This window comes from Agelaius phoeniceus, chromosome Z (assembly GCF_051311805.1).
Source record: "Agelaius phoeniceus isolate bAgePho1 chromosome Z, bAgePho1.hap1, whole genome shotgun sequence".
NCBI classification, from domain to species: domain Eukaryota; kingdom Metazoa; phylum Chordata; class Aves; order Passeriformes; family Icteridae; genus Agelaius; species Agelaius phoeniceus.
Genome location: NC_135303.1, coordinates 16,151,680 through 16,173,120, shown reverse-complemented (window position 1 = coordinate 16,173,120; position 21,441 = coordinate 16,151,680). Strand labels below are relative to the sequence as shown.

The 21,441-nt window shown below is 38.9% G+C and overlaps 1 protein-coding gene across 1 annotated transcript in view; it reads left to right on the top strand.

Moving 5' to 3' along the window:
• The window catches only part of CAMK4 (calcium/calmodulin dependent protein kinase IV), a 143,953-nt gene that overhangs the window by 107,683 nt on the left and 14,829 nt on the right, over nucleotides 1-21,441 (top strand). The window contains exons 6-7 of the mRNA XM_077171681.1: nucleotides 17,227-17,317; nucleotides 19,118-19,192. Coding sequence (XP_077027796.1) covers nucleotides 17,227-17,317; nucleotides 19,118-19,192 — 166 coding nt within the window. The remainder of the gene's footprint in view (nucleotides 1-17,226; nucleotides 17,318-19,117; nucleotides 19,193-21,441) is intronic.

Below are 21,441 nucleotides of genomic sequence, written 5' to 3'. Positions count from 1 at the left end.
CTTATTGAAACACACATTCTTAATTTTGCGCCAGAGTGTTACACGTTAAATGCTCTTGCTTTCTTCTGAAGAAAATGTGCCTGGTTTGGTTCAGGTCTTGTAGGATGTGCTGGTGTACATTTATATGCATACACTCATCCATGTAATGTGATAGTCTGTAGCTTAATGTTCCCTGCTCTCAGCAGACACTGTGGTAATTTTTTTTGTGTTGAAAATACCAGCTTTTCCTCGTCATTCACATGCACACTGTTACAATTCTATGATAAAATCTTCCAAAACCTGGGATGAGATAGCTTAAGCACAGTGACAGTTAAGATAATTAGGTTTGTCAAAGAGGTAGATGCAGTAAATTTGTTTTAATGGTGGAAAATGTTAGCATTTTCATAAGTTTTCATAACATTTTTTATCTATTCCTGCAAATTGTGTGTTTGATGGTGTGCTTGAGAGTTTCTGTTTCCTCGTTTGGAAACAACATTGGTTTGTATGAAACTGTTGTGACTTTTCAAAATAATTTTTGTCTAAACACAGTTACTGTCATCTCTGCAAGTTCAAAAAAGCTGAATGATGACTGCAGCAGCTGAAGCCCCAAAGCTTTTGTTCACTGATTTAGCAGGGGAAAAAATACATCCTTTACTGAAAACTGGGCATGTATTGCATCAAAGTACAGATTTTACTGTGAATAAATCCTCCATCTGTGGAGGTCATCAGTGCTGCACTGAAGCCAGTGGGGTAAACATAGCAATTAAATTTGGTCTTGTTGACTCCACAGTTTGGAAAAAGCATCCCTGACTTCACAGGTGTTCTCACTTTTGAACTCTGGGAAGGGTGCTCAAATCTGAAATTCAACCTTTTGTTTCCATAAGTTCCAGGATTTTTGCTGTTGCCATCATAGATATATCTTCTCACAGAGCTGTGATCATGAGACCAGTCAGCTTTTTGCTACTGCATTCCTGTTGGAAACCTCCTTTGACCTCAGTGATTAAGTAACAGCTGTGAGTTTTCATTCCTCCTTCCATTTTGTCCATTCTTGTCTTGACAAACAGCATTTGTTTCCTCTTGCAGCCTACAACTATTGTTAAAGCAAATAAACCCATATGTTTAATCTCTGCTTATAAAAACATGGACTTCAGGCTTAATAGATTTCTTATTGGGAGGTCTGAACCTGATTGCAACCTGTTCTGGGAAAACTCCAGTCTCATATTTCAGGCACCTATGCTCAAGGTAAAATAATTCAAAATTAACCAAATTCTCCTCATGACTTAGATAGACCTTATCTTTACATGTATTACCTTATATATGTAAAATATTGCATGTCACTTTATTAATCTTCTTTTGCAAAATGAAAATTTTCATGTTCTTCAAAATTCTCTTTTTTTTCAGTCCAGAAAACTCTCACTATATAAGTTAAATGTTACAGCATATAGTAGCATCATCAGCCTGTTTCAGCATCTGATCTGAATCAGAGTCTTTCCAGTAGCACCTCTCTCCCTGACAATATCTCCCCTGCTGCATCTGAGGACTGCATCTGTCTGTTGCAAAAAGGCATCACTCCAGGAGTTCACCCTGTGCCTCTGGGATGTACTCATAGCACATCTTGTGGTGTATAAATACACCTAAGCATCTCTCTTCCTCTTGCATTTCCAGCTGATAACTCCTCACCTGTGAGCTCAACAACTCTGTATAGGTGTACAGTAGCAGGAATGATTACCACCTCTGAGGGAAGTTGGTATATTACATATTCCTATGTACCTGCCAACACTGAATGCAGCTCATCTCTGGAGTGGTCTTATGAAACTGGTTATATCTGCTGTGTGAGGAAAACAGCAGAGCTGTGTGTACTACAGGACATGCTGCCGGGATGCTGGAAGATGTATAAACATGGATAAAGGCTGGTGCTTAACACAGATCCTGGAGTATTTGGGTAAGAGAAGCAGTGCAAGGGGGTGTGAGAGACCTAAGGAGAAGGACGTGGAAAGGCTAAAATAAGGAGTGTGATAATAGAGGAGGGACAGACCTTCAAATGAGCAAGAAGATACCAGTAGCTTGACTATTTAGCCCTGTGGAATGAATAACTGAAGAGAAAAGAAATATAAGGTACCCTGAAACTAGTTTAAAAAAAGGAGAAGAAAAGAGCAGCAACAGAAGTAAAGATGGGTTATAGGCAACCTATTAGCAGGATTTGTGGGCTAAGTTAAAGGATGATAATTATCCAAAAATCAACTTAAATAAACATTAAAAACCTAAGCAATTGAATGTACATAAAGTGGAGACCTCATCATAGACAAGACTGTGTAGAAGCTCAGCCTTGTAGTCTGCGGTGCTATCTTTGGTGTTTGACAAAAGTCTCAGTGAAACATATGTTTGCCAATTTTATCTGAGCCTCACAGATTGAAAGATGTAATTTCCAGCAGTACCTTTCCTTTACATCACTATTTCAGAGCTACACAATCTCTCTGCACCACATTCCCTCTTAAACTGGAGCTAAGCAGCCCATTAAATCTTTCCCCTTTGACATGTCAGCAGCTTGAGTTGCTCTTATCTGACAGAAGACATTCCTCATCTGAACTTCTTCCAGTGCATCACTGAGCAGACAGGAAAGTCATATCCTCTCACTTGTTTGCAGTGTTTTGTGTACTGGGGCTTTGACTGAGCAGGGATCACTCTCAGTGTGATGCTCACCCTGGCAAGCACTGAGCTGAGATCAATACTTAAAGATGTAGTTGTCATTTCCAGTTCAACAATGAAATAAAGTACTCCCAGCTCATTGTTTCCCTTTTGGCCTTCTTACTTTCAGCCTGTGTCCTCCTTCAGCCCAGCTGCACAAATGCTTGCAGTCAGATTCCCTATGCATCAAATCTTATTTCAGCTAATTAGCACAACACACAGAAACCACCAAAAACTACAACTAAAAACCACTCAAAAAGCTGTATTTGGGGCTTGAGCCTGGCTCAGTGTCAGACACCCACCCAATCTCCTCTATCCCTCCCCTTCCTCAGATGGGCAGGGGAGAAAAAACAGCAAAAAGCTCATGAGTCAAGGGCAGGAAGAGATCGCTTAGCAACTTCCATCACAGGCAAAGCAGACTCAATTTTGGAAAATTAGTTTAATTTATTACCAATTAAATCACAGTGTGATAATGAGAAAATATTCTCTCTTCTCTCCTTGAAGTGATGTTTCTGTGGTGAGGGAATTTTTTTCCCTTCTTAAATATCTTATCCCAGAGTTGCTGCCCCTGTTGCTGATGGCTAGCCTCACAGAAGCCACCCCTCTAGTCCCCTTGCTCCCAAAACCTTGCCATGCAAACCCAGCACCTTTTAGTATAAACTGGAAAGAAAATTTTAAAAAAATAATGTAGCATGTCCTTTATAGTGGTTCTTGCATGGCCTTAGAAGCAGTTTTTGGTTTGACCCGCATACACTCCTCCTGGAAGGTTGCCCTGAATACTTGACACTTTCACAGTGAGGAGCCTTTTTCTCATTTCTGGCCTAAAAATATTCATAGCTACTTTCTGGTTGGGTTTTATGTGCCAAGAATGGGATAGCTTAGCCTGTTCCTTCCGCCCTGCCTGGTGGTGATTTGTACACCCTGCTGTACTTGTAGAGGGTGGTCAAGTCCTCCTTCAAACCTCTACTTTGCATTGCTGAACAGGGCAAATTTAGCATTGTCTCATCAAACAACAGCCTCTCCAGTCCTCCATCAGTCCCTCCTTTTCCAGAACAGGTCTCTCAACACCAAGCTTTGTGCTCCTGCCTACTTTGCACTCTCCTACTGATCTCTATTTTCATCAGTGCAACCATCAGCAAGACCAACTAGACACCAGAGTTAATGTTAGATACTTGACTGAAATCCAGACATATTCACATCTGTGATTGTTGCATGAAGTTTACTATCAAAACTTCCAAAGAAGAGGATTTCTTTCCTTCTAAACAGCCCACAGGCAGGATTTTTTCTCTTTCAGCACTGGTGTTTATATTCACATTTGCCATTGAGCCTAGTCCAGGTGTGGTTTGATAAGAGGAGGTTCTGGGACAGGAGTGGCACCCATGTTTGACATATGTTAAAATTAACATTGATTTATCTTCTCTTAGCACTTCTTAGTCTTATGGAATTGTTCAACCATAGCCTGCAGAGGCTGAGGGGGTTCACGTTTTTCTTATGTAATTGTACCATGCAAAACTGTGAAAGGCTTTGAATTTTTACTTTTGCGTTTCTTCATAATATTTCACATTTATAATCCAGGTAATAGCAAGCCAGAAACCTCTGTGATTAAAAAAAAAAAAAAAAACAAACCAAACATAAATGATGGCATTACAGACAATGAGATGATGAAAGCCAGGGTGTCAAGAAAGGATATCATTTTCAGTCATCTCTTCACAGTTTTTCAGTTAGGTTGTTTTGTTGTTCTGATCAATAGGAATTTAGCTGTTTACTTGAATGAGGGCAAAATAGCTTTTTCTGTTTATATGGATTTATGTTTAGATTCAGAGACGTGAGAGAAAAAGTTTTTTATCCCAGCTGGCATTCCTGTTTCTCATTACATGTTTTAGATTTATTTACTGATATTTTGAGGTAAAAGACTTTCTATACACAAATCTTTAACACAATCATTCCCTCAATTTGGAAGTTACTCTGGAACAATAAATACATTTTATATCTCACTCTGATTGCTAGGCTAATCAATAAAAATCCAAATAAACAGGAATCTGTGGACCAGATTCTTTATTATCCTGTTGTGTCCTTTTAGTATGGGAATAAATTTAACTTCAGTGTTAATCTTTAAGTCTCTTGTACTTGATACAAAGACACAAACCTAGATTAAAATACAAAATGAAAAACATACTGCCACCCTATCCCCAGCCCCCGGAGTGCAGTGATAACATGTGACTGAGTTTTGGTCATTACATTTAATTCCACAGTTTTAAACCAGAAGACCTCAACTCTCCTTAAGAGCCACAGCAGTGACTGTCTGCTGATCAAGGGTACAGGGATGTCTGAATTATGGTGGTAGTGCAGTGCAAAACACTAAACTAGCACACACACTGCAGTTTCATTGAAAATGACAGAAACATTTACACTTATTTCATGGGATTATTTGCCGTTTGTCCTGTGTGGCTGATCCTTTTTCTGGCTCTAAGTCCTAATTGAAAATTAGCAGTGGCCTGTGAGACAAACGCCAGAGATGCTTTTGCACCCCAGGCTCCTCCTGTCTGACTGCAGACCCTGAGGCAGGTGCTGGAGATGACAGCAGGTTCTTATATTTTAGACATATTTTATTTAGACATATTATCACTATTCACCCTGGAAAGCACTTGTATTATTTGAGTTTGTCACATGCTTAGAGAAACAGCTCTGGAAGTTGCAGTTTGGGAAAGGCTGGCTTATTTGCATTGGGAATACAATCTGTCCAAAAAGTCAAAATACTAGGATATTCTTATCAGTTCCATGGCTTTGTAGAATATGTGACAGAGCACAATTTTTTCTTCATATTTGTAGGCATTTTTACAAAGATTTTCTGAATGCTGGGAAGAGTGTGGCATACTAACAGAAATTAAATTTTTGTAGTTTTTTTTATGGACATCTCCATTGTAATAGCAACATTTGGAGTTAAGAGAGATTCATGTAGAAACCAGGAAAAATACTTGGAAACATGTTTCTGAAAATCTTTCCGTGATAAAAATACAATTTTAAATTAAATCTCTTACTGTGTCTTCCAGTATTAGCAGATGTCATAAGGAAAATGTTTGTAGCCTTTTGGATATTAAAACAACTGTCATATGATGTATTTTAAAAATTGGTAGCATTGCCTGAAGTTCTGGACTGGACCAGCAAAACCACAGGGAGGTTACTTTGTTAGACAGAAATTAAGCATCCCATTTTGATCTGTTCCTGGACTTTCTAAAAAAGAGAACCTTCTAGCAAATTACAATTTGGCATTTCTCTGAGTGGCCCATGGTATTTCAGAATTCCAGGTGTCTGAACAATGAACATGGAGTGCCTTGATGAAGTTATGATGATTCCCAGCAGAACATTAAATTTTCCTCCACTTTCAGGAGTAAGATTATGTGCACAAACACATAATACGCCTTTACAGAAAACTCATCATTATACTCCTGTGCAATCTGAGAAAGATTTTCAATAGAAGCAGTCACCTATGTATCAGAGTAACCACAGGCTTACCTGACCTCTTCCTCTTACTATTAAGTGAGAATTTTATATGTCCTTCCTGTTACATTTTTAAAGGCATAGCTAAATGGGTCTGACTTTTTTAAAATACTTGATTTCCTTACAGATATTGCTGGTATCTTGTAAAGTACAACAGAAGTGTATGTTCCTAATGCCATCACCTGAAGAAAAATACGGGCTTTAAAACCTAGAATGGAAATAGAACTTATGAATTCTCACTGTTTTGGGATCCTAAGTAACTGTCCATGAAGTTGTTTGGATTTTTTCACTGAGTCCCCATGACAGAGCATAATAGACTTCTTCTCTCATTTTGAGTGCAAAGTTTGTGTTGCAAAAACATGAAAACTGGGGATAGTTTACAGGTCTAGCCTGCAAGGTGTACCTCAAGCAAGGAGATGCCTGAGGTATGGTGCTACCGACAGAAATGATATTTTATTTTCCTTCCTGATTTCAGAATAGAAGAGTGCATGTGTCACAGTTCTGTGAGGCTGAGATCAGTCTCAGTTTGCCTCACCACCACTATGGTTTAATGTAATGGCACCTCAAAGACTGATGTTGGCATTTGTATTGCACAGGCTGAGGACTCACATCTAGGAAATGAATGAGTGGAGACTCTTCCATACCTGTACTCCTTGAGGACTAAGCTGTTTAAAATTACATTTTGTAAAAAGTCTGTAACAGAAGTAGAAGAAGATTATTCTTTTTTTAATAATATGGTTTACGCAGCTTAAATGTGTGGTCAATATTAGGCTTAACAAGTGATGCCAGTGTAGGCCAAACTTGACCATTCAAGCTAAGCAGTATAATATAACACAAAACAACATCTGTGTGTTATTTATGCATAAAGAAGAATTCAAATGCAGGATTATGAATATCCCATAGATAAAATGATGCATTAAAAATTACAGACTTTTTTAAAATGCATATTTTGGAATGAGAATTTCATGGATGGACAAGAGAAATTTCATCCTCTTTGGTTTATTACACTGAAATTTCACCTTTGAAACTATTTAAGTCTGACTCTACCAAAACAGTCATTCGCTGTCAGCAATGACAGCTGGCTTTTTACAGACAATATCCATGCCATTAAATTGTGCCAGCGCCAGCCTGCCAAAAAAATGTCCACATTCAAATTGCTTGGTGGGAATACCCTTTACTTGAGAAACAGGGTGTTGTTTTGATCAGTACTAATTTACCCAGGACTTTTCTAAACATTTGAACAATGTAGACAATTGAGTACTGGCACCCAGGAGCACTTCCTGACATGGCTTAGTTTTGTAGTGTACAGTACAGGCAGAACAAAATCTGCTTGTTCAAGAACACATGCTAAAGACTAATTTACCCATTTAAGATCTACATTACTTTATGAAATATCCCTCTTAAAAAAAGGAGAAAAAATAATCAAAATGAAATTTAGTGCTTTGATTGGAATCCAAAAAAAGCAATTTCTTGCAAGAAAACTAAAATATGTTGGTTCCAAATGAACAGACGTGCACCTGTGGGTAATTAGGGTATTGCATTATGGCCCTGTTACAGTATCCTAGAACTGTGGCTTGTGAATCCCTGTGGTCAGTGAAACCTAATGCTGCCAGAAATAGTTTTCCATTAGCTAAATGTCTCTCTGATGATTTCATTACTGGGACCTGACCTTGCCCCAGATATCATTGACAGCAGCTTTAGATCTATTCTAGATTGGTTTTCATTTGTATGTTTTTCAGTTTCCAAGAGGCAGAACCAAAGACATTACTGGCTTGCAAGAACAGTGCTTGCTTTTCAATAACCTGCTCAGAATAGAGAATCTAAGTTTTAAATTTAAATAGAGAATTTAAGTTTTAAATTTGCTAGAATTGCAGTGATCTTGCTGAATTTTTCTTTCTATATAGGGATAGCAGATTGATAAAAGCCTTTCTGTAGATTTATGCCATTGGCTAAAAGGTAGAAACTCAATTTTATAAAATTCCTCCCTGCTTCCTTTCAAATTTGCTGTAGTTGCATTACTTTACAAAGACACATTCGTGTGTTCACAAAGTTTTTGAAAGTTTTTTTTTGTAGGTTAGTCTTAAATAATTCCATCTCTTATGCTATTTAAATATTTTTCATGTCTTGAAGTTAATTAAAAACTCTTGCTTATTAGGGATTTGTTTGTTTGTTTGTTTGTTTATAAAGTTTGTTTGTTTATAAAGTTATTGACTGTGGTCAATAAACTAAAAGATGGTGAAGACAGTGAGCACAGCAAAGTGGTAGAATTCAATGTGATTGTGATGCTTTTTGTCTTCTGACCTCTGTACAAACCATAAAACCTCAGCACACTGTGGAGGGTTGGCTGTAAGAGCTTTGTTGAGTTAAGTAAATTGAGCAGAGAGGTTCTGTGAGCTGAATAAAACGAGATGAAATAGGTGCTTGTACCAAGGAAGAACTGCACTGCCAGGTTTTGGCTTTTGTTTTAAGAACGGTGCTGGTTTGGGGGGGGAGTTTAACTCTCCTGGGGTTTTTTTGCACCTCATGAAGTAGTGTACTGTACTTCAGCAGGCCTGACAGATCGAGTCACAGCTGGTCAGCTCTGTCCACTGCAATTTTGTGGCATTACCCTACATTTATTACAATGACTCTTTTGAATTTCACCATAAACTACTGAGTTTTCCCAGAACAAAATATATTCTTCACCTTTTCCCTATGAAACTGGAGAGGGACAGGCACTGGGAAGGTGCCCAATCTGTGTGGAGACTGCAGTGGGAAGATTTTCCTACATGAGGGGTCTGGCAATTGCAGGAGAAGATGCATCATCTTTGTCTTCTCTACCCCAGACCTGCAGAACAGAAAAAACCCCAAAAACACCAACAAACCAAACAAACAACAACAATAAAAACACCCCAAAACAACAAAAAAAGAAAATTCAGCAGAGTGGCTGTGTGAGCAACATGGTAAATGTATGTTAATTCTTCTCTGAATTCTGCAGGTGGGTGGCTGCTCTGGATGGATATAGAGAAAAAACCACTATATCAAAGCTCTTCTAGCTACTCTGATGCTGTGGCCTACTTACAACTTAAGAGGAGAATTTCATGCCACTGCAGACAGCTCTCTGCACAAAGCCCGCTCATTTGGGAGTTGTGTGGGAAGGTGTGTGTGTGTTACCATCTCCTACATATGTCAGATTGTACAGAAATTACTGTACATGGTTTGCTGTCACCACACCTGGTGTAGTGTCATCATCCCTAAGGCTGCTTCACTCTCCTAAAAGCTAGAATGTTCAAAAAAAAAAAAAAAGCTTCCAAATGTAAAAGAAAATTAATTGTGGGGAATGCAGTTGAAACTTTATATAACCCAACTGCTTAATTTAAAACCTCCTTTCTGACCTATCTCATAACTCTGAATATCATAGATCAGCAAAGAAAATAATGAGATTTGGATTTATTCATCTATGCTGATGCATTTCTTCATTCTTTTTCATAACACAAAGATTTATTATCTGAAATTATAAATCAAATTAGTTGTGTTAGTGCATACTTATGCTAAATACAAAGGCAAATATTCTTTGTTCCACTAAAACAATGTTCAGTTAAATGAATCTGACTAGGTTAATGGATATTTTATGAAAATGTTTGGAAGTCAGTTTCTCAAGTAGCAAACATAATGGCATACTCCTATTTCCCAGAGCAGCCAGTAAAAGGAAGACAACTGCAAAGACTCAGATTTCTGCAATCTGCAATCTGCAACAGCTCCTCTGTTTGGAGGAGCTTTCATTATTTGTGACCTTTCTAGGTCTCTGTTTTGTTGTGATCCAGACACTGAATTCCATAACTTGTTGAAATAATACATCCAGAAAATAAATTGATAGTGGTTTCATCTGTTATGGTGGTGAAGTGGACCTCTGTTTATTCAGTCTCAAAACCAGTGTGACTACCAGAAAGGAAAGGTGGCAAAGAGGAGATATTGATGTGTATATAACTGTAACTTGATCTCACACTTTATTACTGAAGCTTTGCTGATGCATGTGGAGCTGGGTTCTGAAATTACCATTGATGGTGGGTTTTTATTTGGTGACCTTTTTTTTAAGCTTTTTAAGCAGGAATTCTAACATATACCTCTGCAAGACCTCTTAAAACAATTCCTGTATATTCAAAAATATTTCTATTCTTTTGTTCTATTTTGTACAGAAAAAACTTAACCCTAAACAATTTTTTACCATGTAAGCAACAGAGTTAGATAAATGCACTTTCCCATAATCAGCACAAATAAAACTATTCAATTTCCAAAGCCAAAGCATATAGGATTTCACGTCCTGTTCTGCATTTAAAGTTATGTGCTGCCTAAGGGATAAATGGAACAGGAACAGGCTGTCATATTACTATACATATTTTAAATAAAGTCTGAAAGTTTTGAAGTAGGGGAATTTTACATAGATTTCACTGGTAGCAGGGCCATTTCAAAAACAAATTATTATGTGTCCCCATTCCCTTTGCATGTTTCACTCTGACATCTGTGCAGCTTATATACCTCAACAGTTTCAAAAATGTAGAAACTGAGATGCAGAAGAACTGCCTGGTTTGCCCTAGGATAAGCCTATAGTAGTTCCAGGTCACATACCATATCCTCTTATCAATCTGTAACTTCTGTGCATTTGTTGGACCTGTGAATTGCAAATTGGCTAATACACGCGTGAGATTGTAATAGTGCAGAGGTCCTCATTAACTATAACATTTTAGATATCTCTCAATTCCTCCAAGCTGCATGTGTCTTGTTTTCTAAAGTCTGCACCAACATGGAATGTAGGATTCCAGGTACATTTTCAGTGATGCATTTTGAATATTTCCCTGTGCTCTGTAAGGTCTGTGCTGAATGGTGATTTTAGACACCACATAGATGGAGACTGGCTTTCCCATTCTACCTGTATAAGGTGAGCTGACTCACCTTCCTAGGACTAGAAAACAGGATTTTTTTTTCCCAATATCCTTCTAGTTTATTGAAAATTTATTTAAGCTTCCTCTTAACTGATGCAAAATCAGCATCAATTAACCAAGCCTTATTCAAGCAGTATATGGCTGTAATCAAACCAAATTACTGTGCAGTAGCTTTCATTATGCAATGACACTCTTCTGTGCAGCTTTTGTGAGGGCCACAGAAAGAGCTTAATTATAAGTCTAGACATTCCTGAAAAGAGAGCAAAAAAAGTCCCTGATTTCAGTTCCTTATGCATGTAATGACTGCATTTATAGCAGAAAATGTCCAACGCTGGCTTTGGTTTAAAACCTTACTGTCCTGGTTTTGTAATAAAGTCAACATGCGAGTCCTAAATATATTCTATCCAGCAGTGAAACTGGTGGAAATTTTCCTTTTGAAAACATGAGTGAATCTGGTATTCATGATCATGGCTGTCACATTATCAGCATCCTGGACAGAAATTGCTGTAATGAAATCACTGCACCAGCCACATCAGACAACAGACTTCTCCCCACTGCTAATGCACACAGAAATCTGCCATCATCAGTCCTCGAATGAAGGTCACTGCTCAGAAAGAGCCCATCCTGGAGTTAAACACTGACACAGGTGGAAGCAGAGAACAGGTCAGGGTCTTCATGCCTGGCTTTGAATAACAGCAGGAATTCAAAGGCTGAAGCCAGGAAGGCCAAGGCAGAAAATGAGAAAGAATCTAGAATGAGGCAAGAGGGGTAGTGAGTTCGATCCTCCCCATAAGTGCTACAGGTGAAGGACACCTATTGAAAGATGTCTAGAGGGAAGCACTGTTTCTGTCTTTTTTTTTCCTGCTAGTTTCCATAAGTGTTGAGCTATACTCAGATGTCTAGCACATTTAATAGCAGTGAATAAGCTGTAAAGGATGAGCCTACAATAAGAAAAATTAATAAAAATTAGCTTCAGAATGTATTCAAATAATTTAGATATTTTTTTAAATTCTTTGCACCCAGTGACCTGCATGGTACAATCTTTAAAGAGCAAGATTTTTAAGCCTAAAATAGATGTAATAGATAACACTCACATCCAGTATCAGCTGGGCAGTGAAGCAGATATATTCAGTACTCACTTCCAGAGGAAGAAGGAAGGAATTAACTTCACTCCCCCCAGAAATTTGAAGTAAATAATGAAGAAAAAAATATGGGGCACCTGGGGAATAACAAGGAATGGAGGACACCAGGAAGGCAGGATTTTGTTCAGATCAAGCCATGCCAAATCAATCCTGACATAAATGAAGCTTTCAGTACTTGACTCATCTGACAGTTTTACAATAAATTATTAAAATATTATCAAGGTTATGTGGCTTTAAGCTGGTTGGAGACTGGTTGTCTCTACTGAGAGAATGTGTATCAGAAGAGCAAAAGTGGAAGTTCAGGAGAAGCCTTGCCTGCTCTGCTTTTCTAGTGTTTTTTGTTGCTAACCTCATATGATAGAATAGAAGATCCACTTAAAAAAATTCTATACACCATAAAATTGGAGAAAGCTGTAAATATGTTGCAGAGTAGGATTAGGAATAAAATAATATTGCTAAAATTCAGTGCCCTTTTTGTTCAGTCAAGGCAGTGGAAAAAAAGAGAAAGGGCTTGAAGGTTACACTGGATCAACAGGCAGACAGGAGTGGCATATGTTGGAAATTAATGACAAATACATTTATTAATACATTTTACAAAATTTGTCAGGCCACAACTACTGGAATGCATTTTTGCATTTTCAACACATTAGTGCAAGTTGACACTTTCCTGTAGGAGAAAACAAGAATCTACCACAAGTCTAGAAAAGACTGACCAAACAAATGTCGTGCAATCTGAGAGAGAAGAATAATTGCGTACATGATAACAAGCATTCAAAAGGCTCTTGCAAAACAAGGACATAATCTACTTTCTGCCTCTTCCATACATAGGAAACAAAGCAATGGGCTTCATCTGCTCTAGTCAAAATTCAGGTGAGTTGCAGAGAAGTACTTTGTAACAGTCAGAAAAGCACAGCCCTGCAATAAATTGCTTGGGGAAATTCTAAAGTCTCTAATAGCAGAGGCCTGCAGGAATAAATTGAACAAACAACTGTTGTAGGTGTAATTGATGCTGCCAAGGAGCATAGAGAGGAATAGATCATTCAGGTTCATTACAGCCCTACTTTTCTACAGTTCTGTGTAATGGGTGCCATAAATAAAATTAAGGGATAGGGCCAGAGTGTTAAGCAGTTTACATTTGTCCTTTTGTCATAAAATCTTTCAAGTTAGATAGATGCCTGAATTATTAAACAACAAAACAAAGACCAAAAGAAACTTTCATGCATCAGAGTGAGAGCTTTTTGGAAAAAAAGCTTAGAGGGAAAGAAAAAAAAAAGAAAAAAAAGTCTTTCTGTTGCAGTCATAGTTAGAGTCATGGAAGTTGCTCAGTCATGAATTCCTGTTGTGTACCCCAGGAGTAAAGGCTGAGATGAAGGCTGTCTTCATTTTTAAGCAGGTCCTGTGGAGAAGCACCTGTATATCAAACTCAGTACAACATTAGTGTCATGATGAGTCTGACCTCAAAGTTATCAAAGAGTAATAAGACTGTGCTACTAAATTTTGTTATAAAACTTTTCTCCCAGATTACCTGAGAAGTCTTTGTGATTTTTTATTGGCTGGCATTCTCTATTGAAAATCTGAAGAAAGTGAAAACTGAATATTTTAGCTACAGTGAGAGTACCGCATCATGATCACATTTCAATGTGCATGCCCTGTTAAAGTGTTCTGCAGTGCTATACATTTGCAAACTCTACATCAAGCCACAGATATAAACTATTTTCCAAATCTTATCCATATATTTTATGTGGGAAAAGTGATGTAAATCAGTAATGCCTAGGTTTGTAAAGTGAGTTCTTGCATGATACCTGGGCCCAGATCCTCTCATTTGATCATATAACTTAGTCATTAAGAGACATAACATATAATTAGTAGAGCACCTGTCTTACAGTGGAAATGCACAATGCCCAACTCTATACTACAAACTAGGAAAGTCTTTGAAGTTATGCAAAGGAACATAACTTTCATTAAAATCAGTATATGAGAAATAAAGCGAGAGCAATCAAAATAAAGCACATATAAATTGAGATAAGTGTTATACAAAGTGGATTATGCTAATTTAACTAAATCTGTTTCTAAACCAAGATCCTTTAGCTCATACTGTTCATATTTCTACAAGACCAATTACTATTCCTTCAATACTACCTGGAGCTCTAACACTACACAGGGAGAATGGGACTGATGAAAATTTGGAAATAGGTCAGTCCCAGGGTATCTACCAACTAAGGGAGCAGTGCTGAGAAGGGACAGTGTTGCAAGAGGGTTGTGGAGCCGGAAATGCTCTCAGTGAGTGACAGGTGGCCCAGGCTGGAGGACAGGAGGTCACTGCATCTGCTAGAAACCATTACTAGCAAGGCTGTTTGGAGGCAGACACCTTGTACAGAAGTACAACCAGCTATCTATCCCCTCAGAGACCTAGGGATCCACAAGCCTAAATAATACTTCCATAAAGAATGGGGCATCCATGTCCATAAAACCACTGGGGGTTTTTTGTTGGGTTGGTTTTGGGGTTTTTATCCATGTTGTCCTTCTGTCTGCTAGTTCACAACAAAGTTGACCCTATTGGCAATACTCCAAAAAATTTGATGTATTATGAAAATACAAGCTGACAACAGTAGCTGTTAAAGCCAGGACCTGGCAGCATGAGGCGTCCCTGGCCATACACGTCTTGTCCCAGTCCAAGTATGAAGTCAAGCAGAGAAACAAAGGATGAGAGAGGAAAGAGCTGCAAGGACTGATTTTAGGGTGTAACAATGGCAGGATTTATGTGGGCTGCAGAGAGATGACAGAGGAGTTACTACGTCTGGGCAGGAATTCTGGATTAGATGCTGGGAATATAGGGGAGGTATGGTGAAGAGGGAATAGGTGCAGGTGTTGTGATGAGGGCACATGAGAGAGAGAGCACAGATTACTGTAGTGACAATCTTTGAAAGGCATGGGTTAAATTATTGAGGAATTTTCATTTGTTGGGCCCTATGTGTAAGTTTTATGCAAATGGTGGTTTGGACAGGGGAAAGAAATTTCCTGCTTGGGGTTTTGTAAGTTTGTAACAAAAAAAAAAAAACAGTTTACACTCCAAGTCTCCAAGTTCAATTAGTTAAAAAGTCAGTCAGTCATCAGGCACAGGAGTGGTTAGCAGATGTTCTCAGTTATGGTTCTGTGTCTGAGAAGGAGCCCCACAAACCATTTTATGACTTAAAAGGGAGGAAAAGTTGAACAGCTTCTCCTAAAGTTTTTCCCAAAATTCCCTCCCACAAAAATGTGTTTCTGGAAAGAAAAGAAAATTTCTATGTTTTCAGCCTCACAGCATAAAATGTTTTTAGGATTATGTGCACGTGGTAAAAAGGACCTGCAAAAAGACTGCAAACTTGGCTGGAACATTCCTCTGCACAAATTTGGTCAAGGACTTTCTGTGCAGATGAATTGGCAGTGTCTGTTTTCCATCAGATCATGAAAGGTTTGATCCTTCTCACTCCTTAGAGGTAGCTAAACTGATTTTCAGCACATGAACACAGATCAGTTCAGACATCTTTTTCTGTCCACTCCAGTCTGATGGCTTTTGGTGTCACCTCTGCATGTCAAACACATCACTGCTCTGCTGTGGGAGCACCTTTGCTACAGTTATGTCTGGCATGATGAAGATATATTTTTATGGAGGGTGGACATGATTGTTTACAGGCATGCAGATGTGGCTGCATTACATGATGTAGCAGTGTACTATCCATCAGTTTCCATATGTTGTTGGTTGTTTTTACCTTGGATAATTGATTAGTTAGCTCACTGTGGAAAACAGATGGAACAAACACTTAAATTTCTCTGTGAAGTAAGGTGAGAGTCTTTGGCTGATCTCTAAAAGCCACATCATGACAAATCCTATGGCTTTAGGATTGCAGAGAAAGTCAATAAAGAACACTTATTGCACTGTGAGAAAAAACGCTTGTGAAAAACACACAGTGTCACTAAAACAATGCCAAAGGACAGAGCAATGTATTCCTTCTTAATGTTGTTTAATCACTGGCAATTTATAGGAGATACACAGTCAAGAATTCAGCTCAGATGCTAACTCAAGACTACATTACTATAGCTGTATTGTCTAGGTGAATATTCAACCATTTGTCATTTCCTGGATAAATATACACAGAGACTAGGGTTTTTTGGTAGTGAAAACACAGCTGAGAGAGGTACTACTAAAATGTATAACAGGAGACTTTTGAATAAGATAATGTGATTCTACCTTTCAGCAATTCTCTTCTAAGACTTCAGAGTTTTGTGTGAATATTTTATCAACAAGCAGTACAGATTTTCTCTCACTAGTTTATCCATTTTGTCTATCAGTATATTGTATATTATATTTTTTCTATTTCTGTCCATAGCAGTATAAGTGGAAGCCATATGTTCTAGAAATTTTTCTTTCCATTAGTGCATGGCAGGAATTCAATAGTGAGTGGATTTGCATGTCCTTTGGCAAGACAGATGGATTTTTGGAACTTTCCCGTTGAGTGGTTTTAAAACTTGTAGAAAATCTGCACCAAGGGACCCTAAGCATTGTAGTTGACCCAGGACAACTACTGCATCCTTTCTACTCAAATACGTGTATTTAATTGTTTAATAGTTACATGGCGATTTTCCTATCTCTGAGAATGTTATAATGTGCAGAAACTACCTTCCTCTGAGCCAGACTTTGGCATCTCATCATCTATCATATTGCTTCTTAGGAGCTACTGCTGTATTAAAATTCAAGGATACTTTCTGAGATGTTTTTGTTCCCAAATGAACATGATGTTATCTTTGCCTTCTCAAATTTTATTTTCCTATTCATTACAGATTACAGCATGAATCCAAGGATCCTATGCTGAGCAAATTTGCAGAGAAAAGAGCTGCTGAAAATTAGTGAAGTAACTCTGTTTCACACACAGAGAAACTATTAATCTACTGCTATAGAGAATTAGAAAGATGTCAACTCATGCTTGACCATTCTCACTTACGTGCTTTGACTTTCTCTTTCTTAGTATCTGCATGCAAATGGGATCGTGCATCGAGACCTGAAGCCAGAAAATCTACTCTATGCAACACCAGCACCAGATGCACCATTAAAAATTGGTGAGCAGCATTAAATGTCTGCTTCCCTGATGCCTTTGCATCAGTAGTATGTGCTAACTGATGTTTGGAGTATGTGCACCTCATGATCACCCTATTTGAAGCCAGTGCTTAATGAACAGCATGTTACTTCAGCAGCACAGCTGTTAATGATGGTTTCAAAACCAATGCAAAACTAGATGCTTGCTTAGAGAATTCATTGTCAAAATTGTGTGGAACATAGCAGAGATTAAAGCAGTGGGAACAAGAAGAATCATAAGAACAGCATAAACGTCTGTGCACCACTTCTATGCCCCTTTTTTTCTTTAAACTAGTACCTTAAGAGGAAAGATACACTGGCGTGAAAATAAAAATGTGCAGATAAGTGGCAGAAGGCAAACTGAGCAAGGCTGGCTTCTGTTTTGAGGGCAGGTTTGAGGGACATGCAGAGATCTTTGCAAAAAGCACAGGGAAACTCTCTGAAGTATGGTCAGCCCCAAAGAGGGGGCAAGGAGGAGCAAGGCTCTCCTGATCAGGAATCTATTGTGCCAATTCTGCTGTAGATGGCAGACACTTCCAAAGGGTATGACCTCCAAAAATGTTGGGCATGCCTAGTTTTTTGCTTGAGCAACAAGGATCATCTGTGCAACCCTTCTGAGTTTGAAAATACTACCTGGTGCTCCCTTGGGAGTGTTTCCATGTACATCAGGCTGGTGATCATAATGGTATTCTGGATCCAAATTTCCATGAAGTGGCCTCAAGCAATTTTGTATCAATTTCTAGGAACGTCTTGGTTCTCAGGGTGATGGTACTTTATATCTTATCCTACTTCCAATCTTTCCTGGAAAAGCTCTAAACTTGATAATTTAATGCAACACCATCCAGAGTGTGTAGGGCTTTTGAAACATTTCCTAAATGCCATGATTCTTCATCTTTTTTATAAGGTTATTGCCCTGTTTAAATTGAAATTCAATTTACAATGAGTGGCTGTGTTTATAAAAGTAAACTGTATTTCTAATTAGATAAATTATAATGCAAAAAGGATAGCCATTTAGGAAAAAGTGACCTATTTTTATCCTGATCTTGAGTTGGAGTTAGAACATTCACTTTTATATTCAGTCTAATAAAACAAAATCAAGTCCTTTATTTTGCACTTTTAAGACAAAGCTGATTTTCATTATCTAAGAATAAGTCAATTTGAATAAGCTTAGTTTATTTTTGGTGAAAAAAGTGTTGTGAACACTTCAATTTTTGTTACTTTTATGAAGTCATGCAAGTACAGTGTGTATTGTCACAAAGGCCCTTACTCTGTGAATGATAATTCAGGGTGGAACTTTGGAGAAAGGATGATCAATACTTCTTCTGTCACCATCTTTATGCCTCTAAAAGCCTTCTATCAAAATACTGTTGAGATTTTGTCTTGCAGAGACTGCACACTTTGACCCTTGACTAAAAAAGCAACCCAAAATAGTTCTGATAATTTTATTGGATTACACACAGAGTGGAAACTGAATATATACCTAGAATATATTTTTGAATCTCTGCATGTATGCCCTTGGGCCTCCTACTGCACTGGCTTTGTGTAGTTTTCAGAATAAAATACAAGCTACATTTCTGTCAAGCAAGAGCCAGGAATACTCATTTGTACAGGAAATTTTGCCTCTGGATTGCAGCATGAGTAGATTCATTAAATCAATGCTTACCTATGGAAATGTCAATACCATTCATTTAATGTATAAATGTTTGTTTAATTGCATATACAACATAAAACCCCACACTATTACAGGGAGTAAGAACATTAATATTCCCAAACCATCTTAACAGCTGACTTTGGACTTTCCAAGATTGTGGAAGATCATGTGACCATGAAGACAGTTTGTGGAACTCCAGGGTACTGTGGTATGTTGTTTTGTTACTTATATTTGCTTTTATGACTGTAGATTCAAAGGCAAGAGGACACTGCAGAAGATGTGAGATCACTCTGTTACCTCGTAGAGCAGCTGATAACGCAATTCAGGTGACATTGTCACTGTCCATTACCTTGTATGACATTGCCTGCAAAGCACACACATGGGCCAAGTCTGCTTCAGAGCAGCACCTAACTCCAGTCCAGTTAGTTTCATAAAATGTTTTCACATATTAGCTGTTAATGTTCTGGTTGTCTTCTCTTGTGAAATTATAGTACCAATGCCACACATCCATAGTTAGTGGTTAGTGCTTTTATGCCTATCTTTGTATACTGTAAAAACAGGATAAGGCTTATTCCTGTAGAAGAGCTCTAGAGTTGTGTCGACTGGGTAGGAAGGATTGAGGCTGAATATTTCTGCAGGGAAGGGAAGAAAAGAGCTCTATGCCTGTAGTTATGTGCCTATAGCAATCCTTGATTTACAATTCAAGTTAACTAACTGTGCAGAAGTCCTGGTGACCGGAAAACATTCAAGCATTACTTTCCAGAATTGGAGGGAACCCAGCAGAAATACTGTTTAAATGCCAAATTAAACTATGAATAATTGATGGTTCCGGGCTGCCAGCTCCCACATCCTGCCCACCCATCTAACAGCAGCTTCTCCAGAAAGGACACAGCAACAAAAACACATACTGGATTCTGAACACTTTGGCATCAAGACTTGACAATCTATTGTCCTTGGGATGTACAGATTGATGCAGAGGACTGAAGGCAAGAAGATGATCACAGAGAACTTAGTTTGCTGCAATGCTGTACCTTCAGTGAACTTAACAAGAAGAGCATAAGTGATTTCTGAGAGTAACACAAAAAATCAAGCCAGTGCAAAGCAGTGATTCATGATCAGTCTGTTACAGGCAACATCTAAACTAACGCAAATGTGTCAGACAAATCCATTCACCAAAAGCAAACTTCTGGAAATCTTAAAAAATACTAAAAACCCTTCTGTTCATGGCTGTGCAAGTGTAGTGTGGGAAGGGAAGAGATTGCATTGATGTTCGTAGGTACAGCCAGCCCGCTGTGCTCCAGAAATGTGGCAGTCATCCCATGTGCCTCACAGATCCAGGGCGACCAGGGTCCTCAAGCTGTGCCTGTCAAGCTGCTTAGGCAGACATTGACTCCTCTTTACTGCTGCAGAGCTGGAATCCCCCAAAACTGCCTGGCCTTTCCATCTGCCCCTCACAGCAGCAGAACCAACTGCCTGAAATGGTCTGTCTTTCCTTCCAGTTAAAACAGAATATCAAAAATAAAGCCTAAATCAAGTGCCAAGTAAATAGTCTCATAGAACCATTAAGGTTGGAAAGGCTTCCAAGACTTAAGTCCAAACTTCGACTGCATAGCACCATGCTCACTAAGGGCCATGTCCAGTTTTTTCTTGAACATATCCAGGGATGATGACTCTACCATCTCCCTTGGCAGCCTCTTTCAATGCTTAACCACCCTTTCTGTGAGAAAATCCTGCTTAATGTCCAACCTGAACTTGCCCTAGTGAAGCTTGAGCCATTTTCTCTTGACCTATCATGGTTACATGGGAGTGGAAGCCAACTCTCACCCCACTACAACCTCCACCCAAGTGGTTGCAGAGACTCCTTGAGTCTCCTCTTCTCCAGGCTGAACACTCACACTTCCTTCAGCTGCTCTTCTTTGGATTTTTTCTCTATACCTTCACCAATTTCTTTGCACTTCTCTGGACAGGATCCAGCCCCTCAAGGCCCTCCTGGTTGTAAGGGGCCCCAAATTGGACACAACATTTGATGTGTGACCTCACTGGTGCCCAGTACAAGGGGGATGGTTACTGCCCCACTGTTGCTGACACAGGCCAGGATGCCCTCTGCCTTCTTGGCCACCTGGGCACAGCTGGCTCGTGTTCAGCCACTGTCAACCAGCACACCCAGGTCCTTTCCTGCTGAGCAGTTTTCCAGCCACTCTGCCCCCAGCCTGTAGCACTGAAGGAGGTTATTGTGTCCCAAGGCAGGGCTGACATTCAGTCTCATTGAAACTCATGCCCCTGGCCTTGTCTCATGGATCCAACCTTCCACATCCCTCTGTATAGCTTTCCAAGTCCCCACCTGACTTGGTGTCCTTTGTAAACTGACTGAGGATACCCTCGATCCCCTCATCCAGACCAGGATAAAGATGCAAAACAGGACTGGTCCCAGCACTGGGCAGGTCACCTGCTCATGAA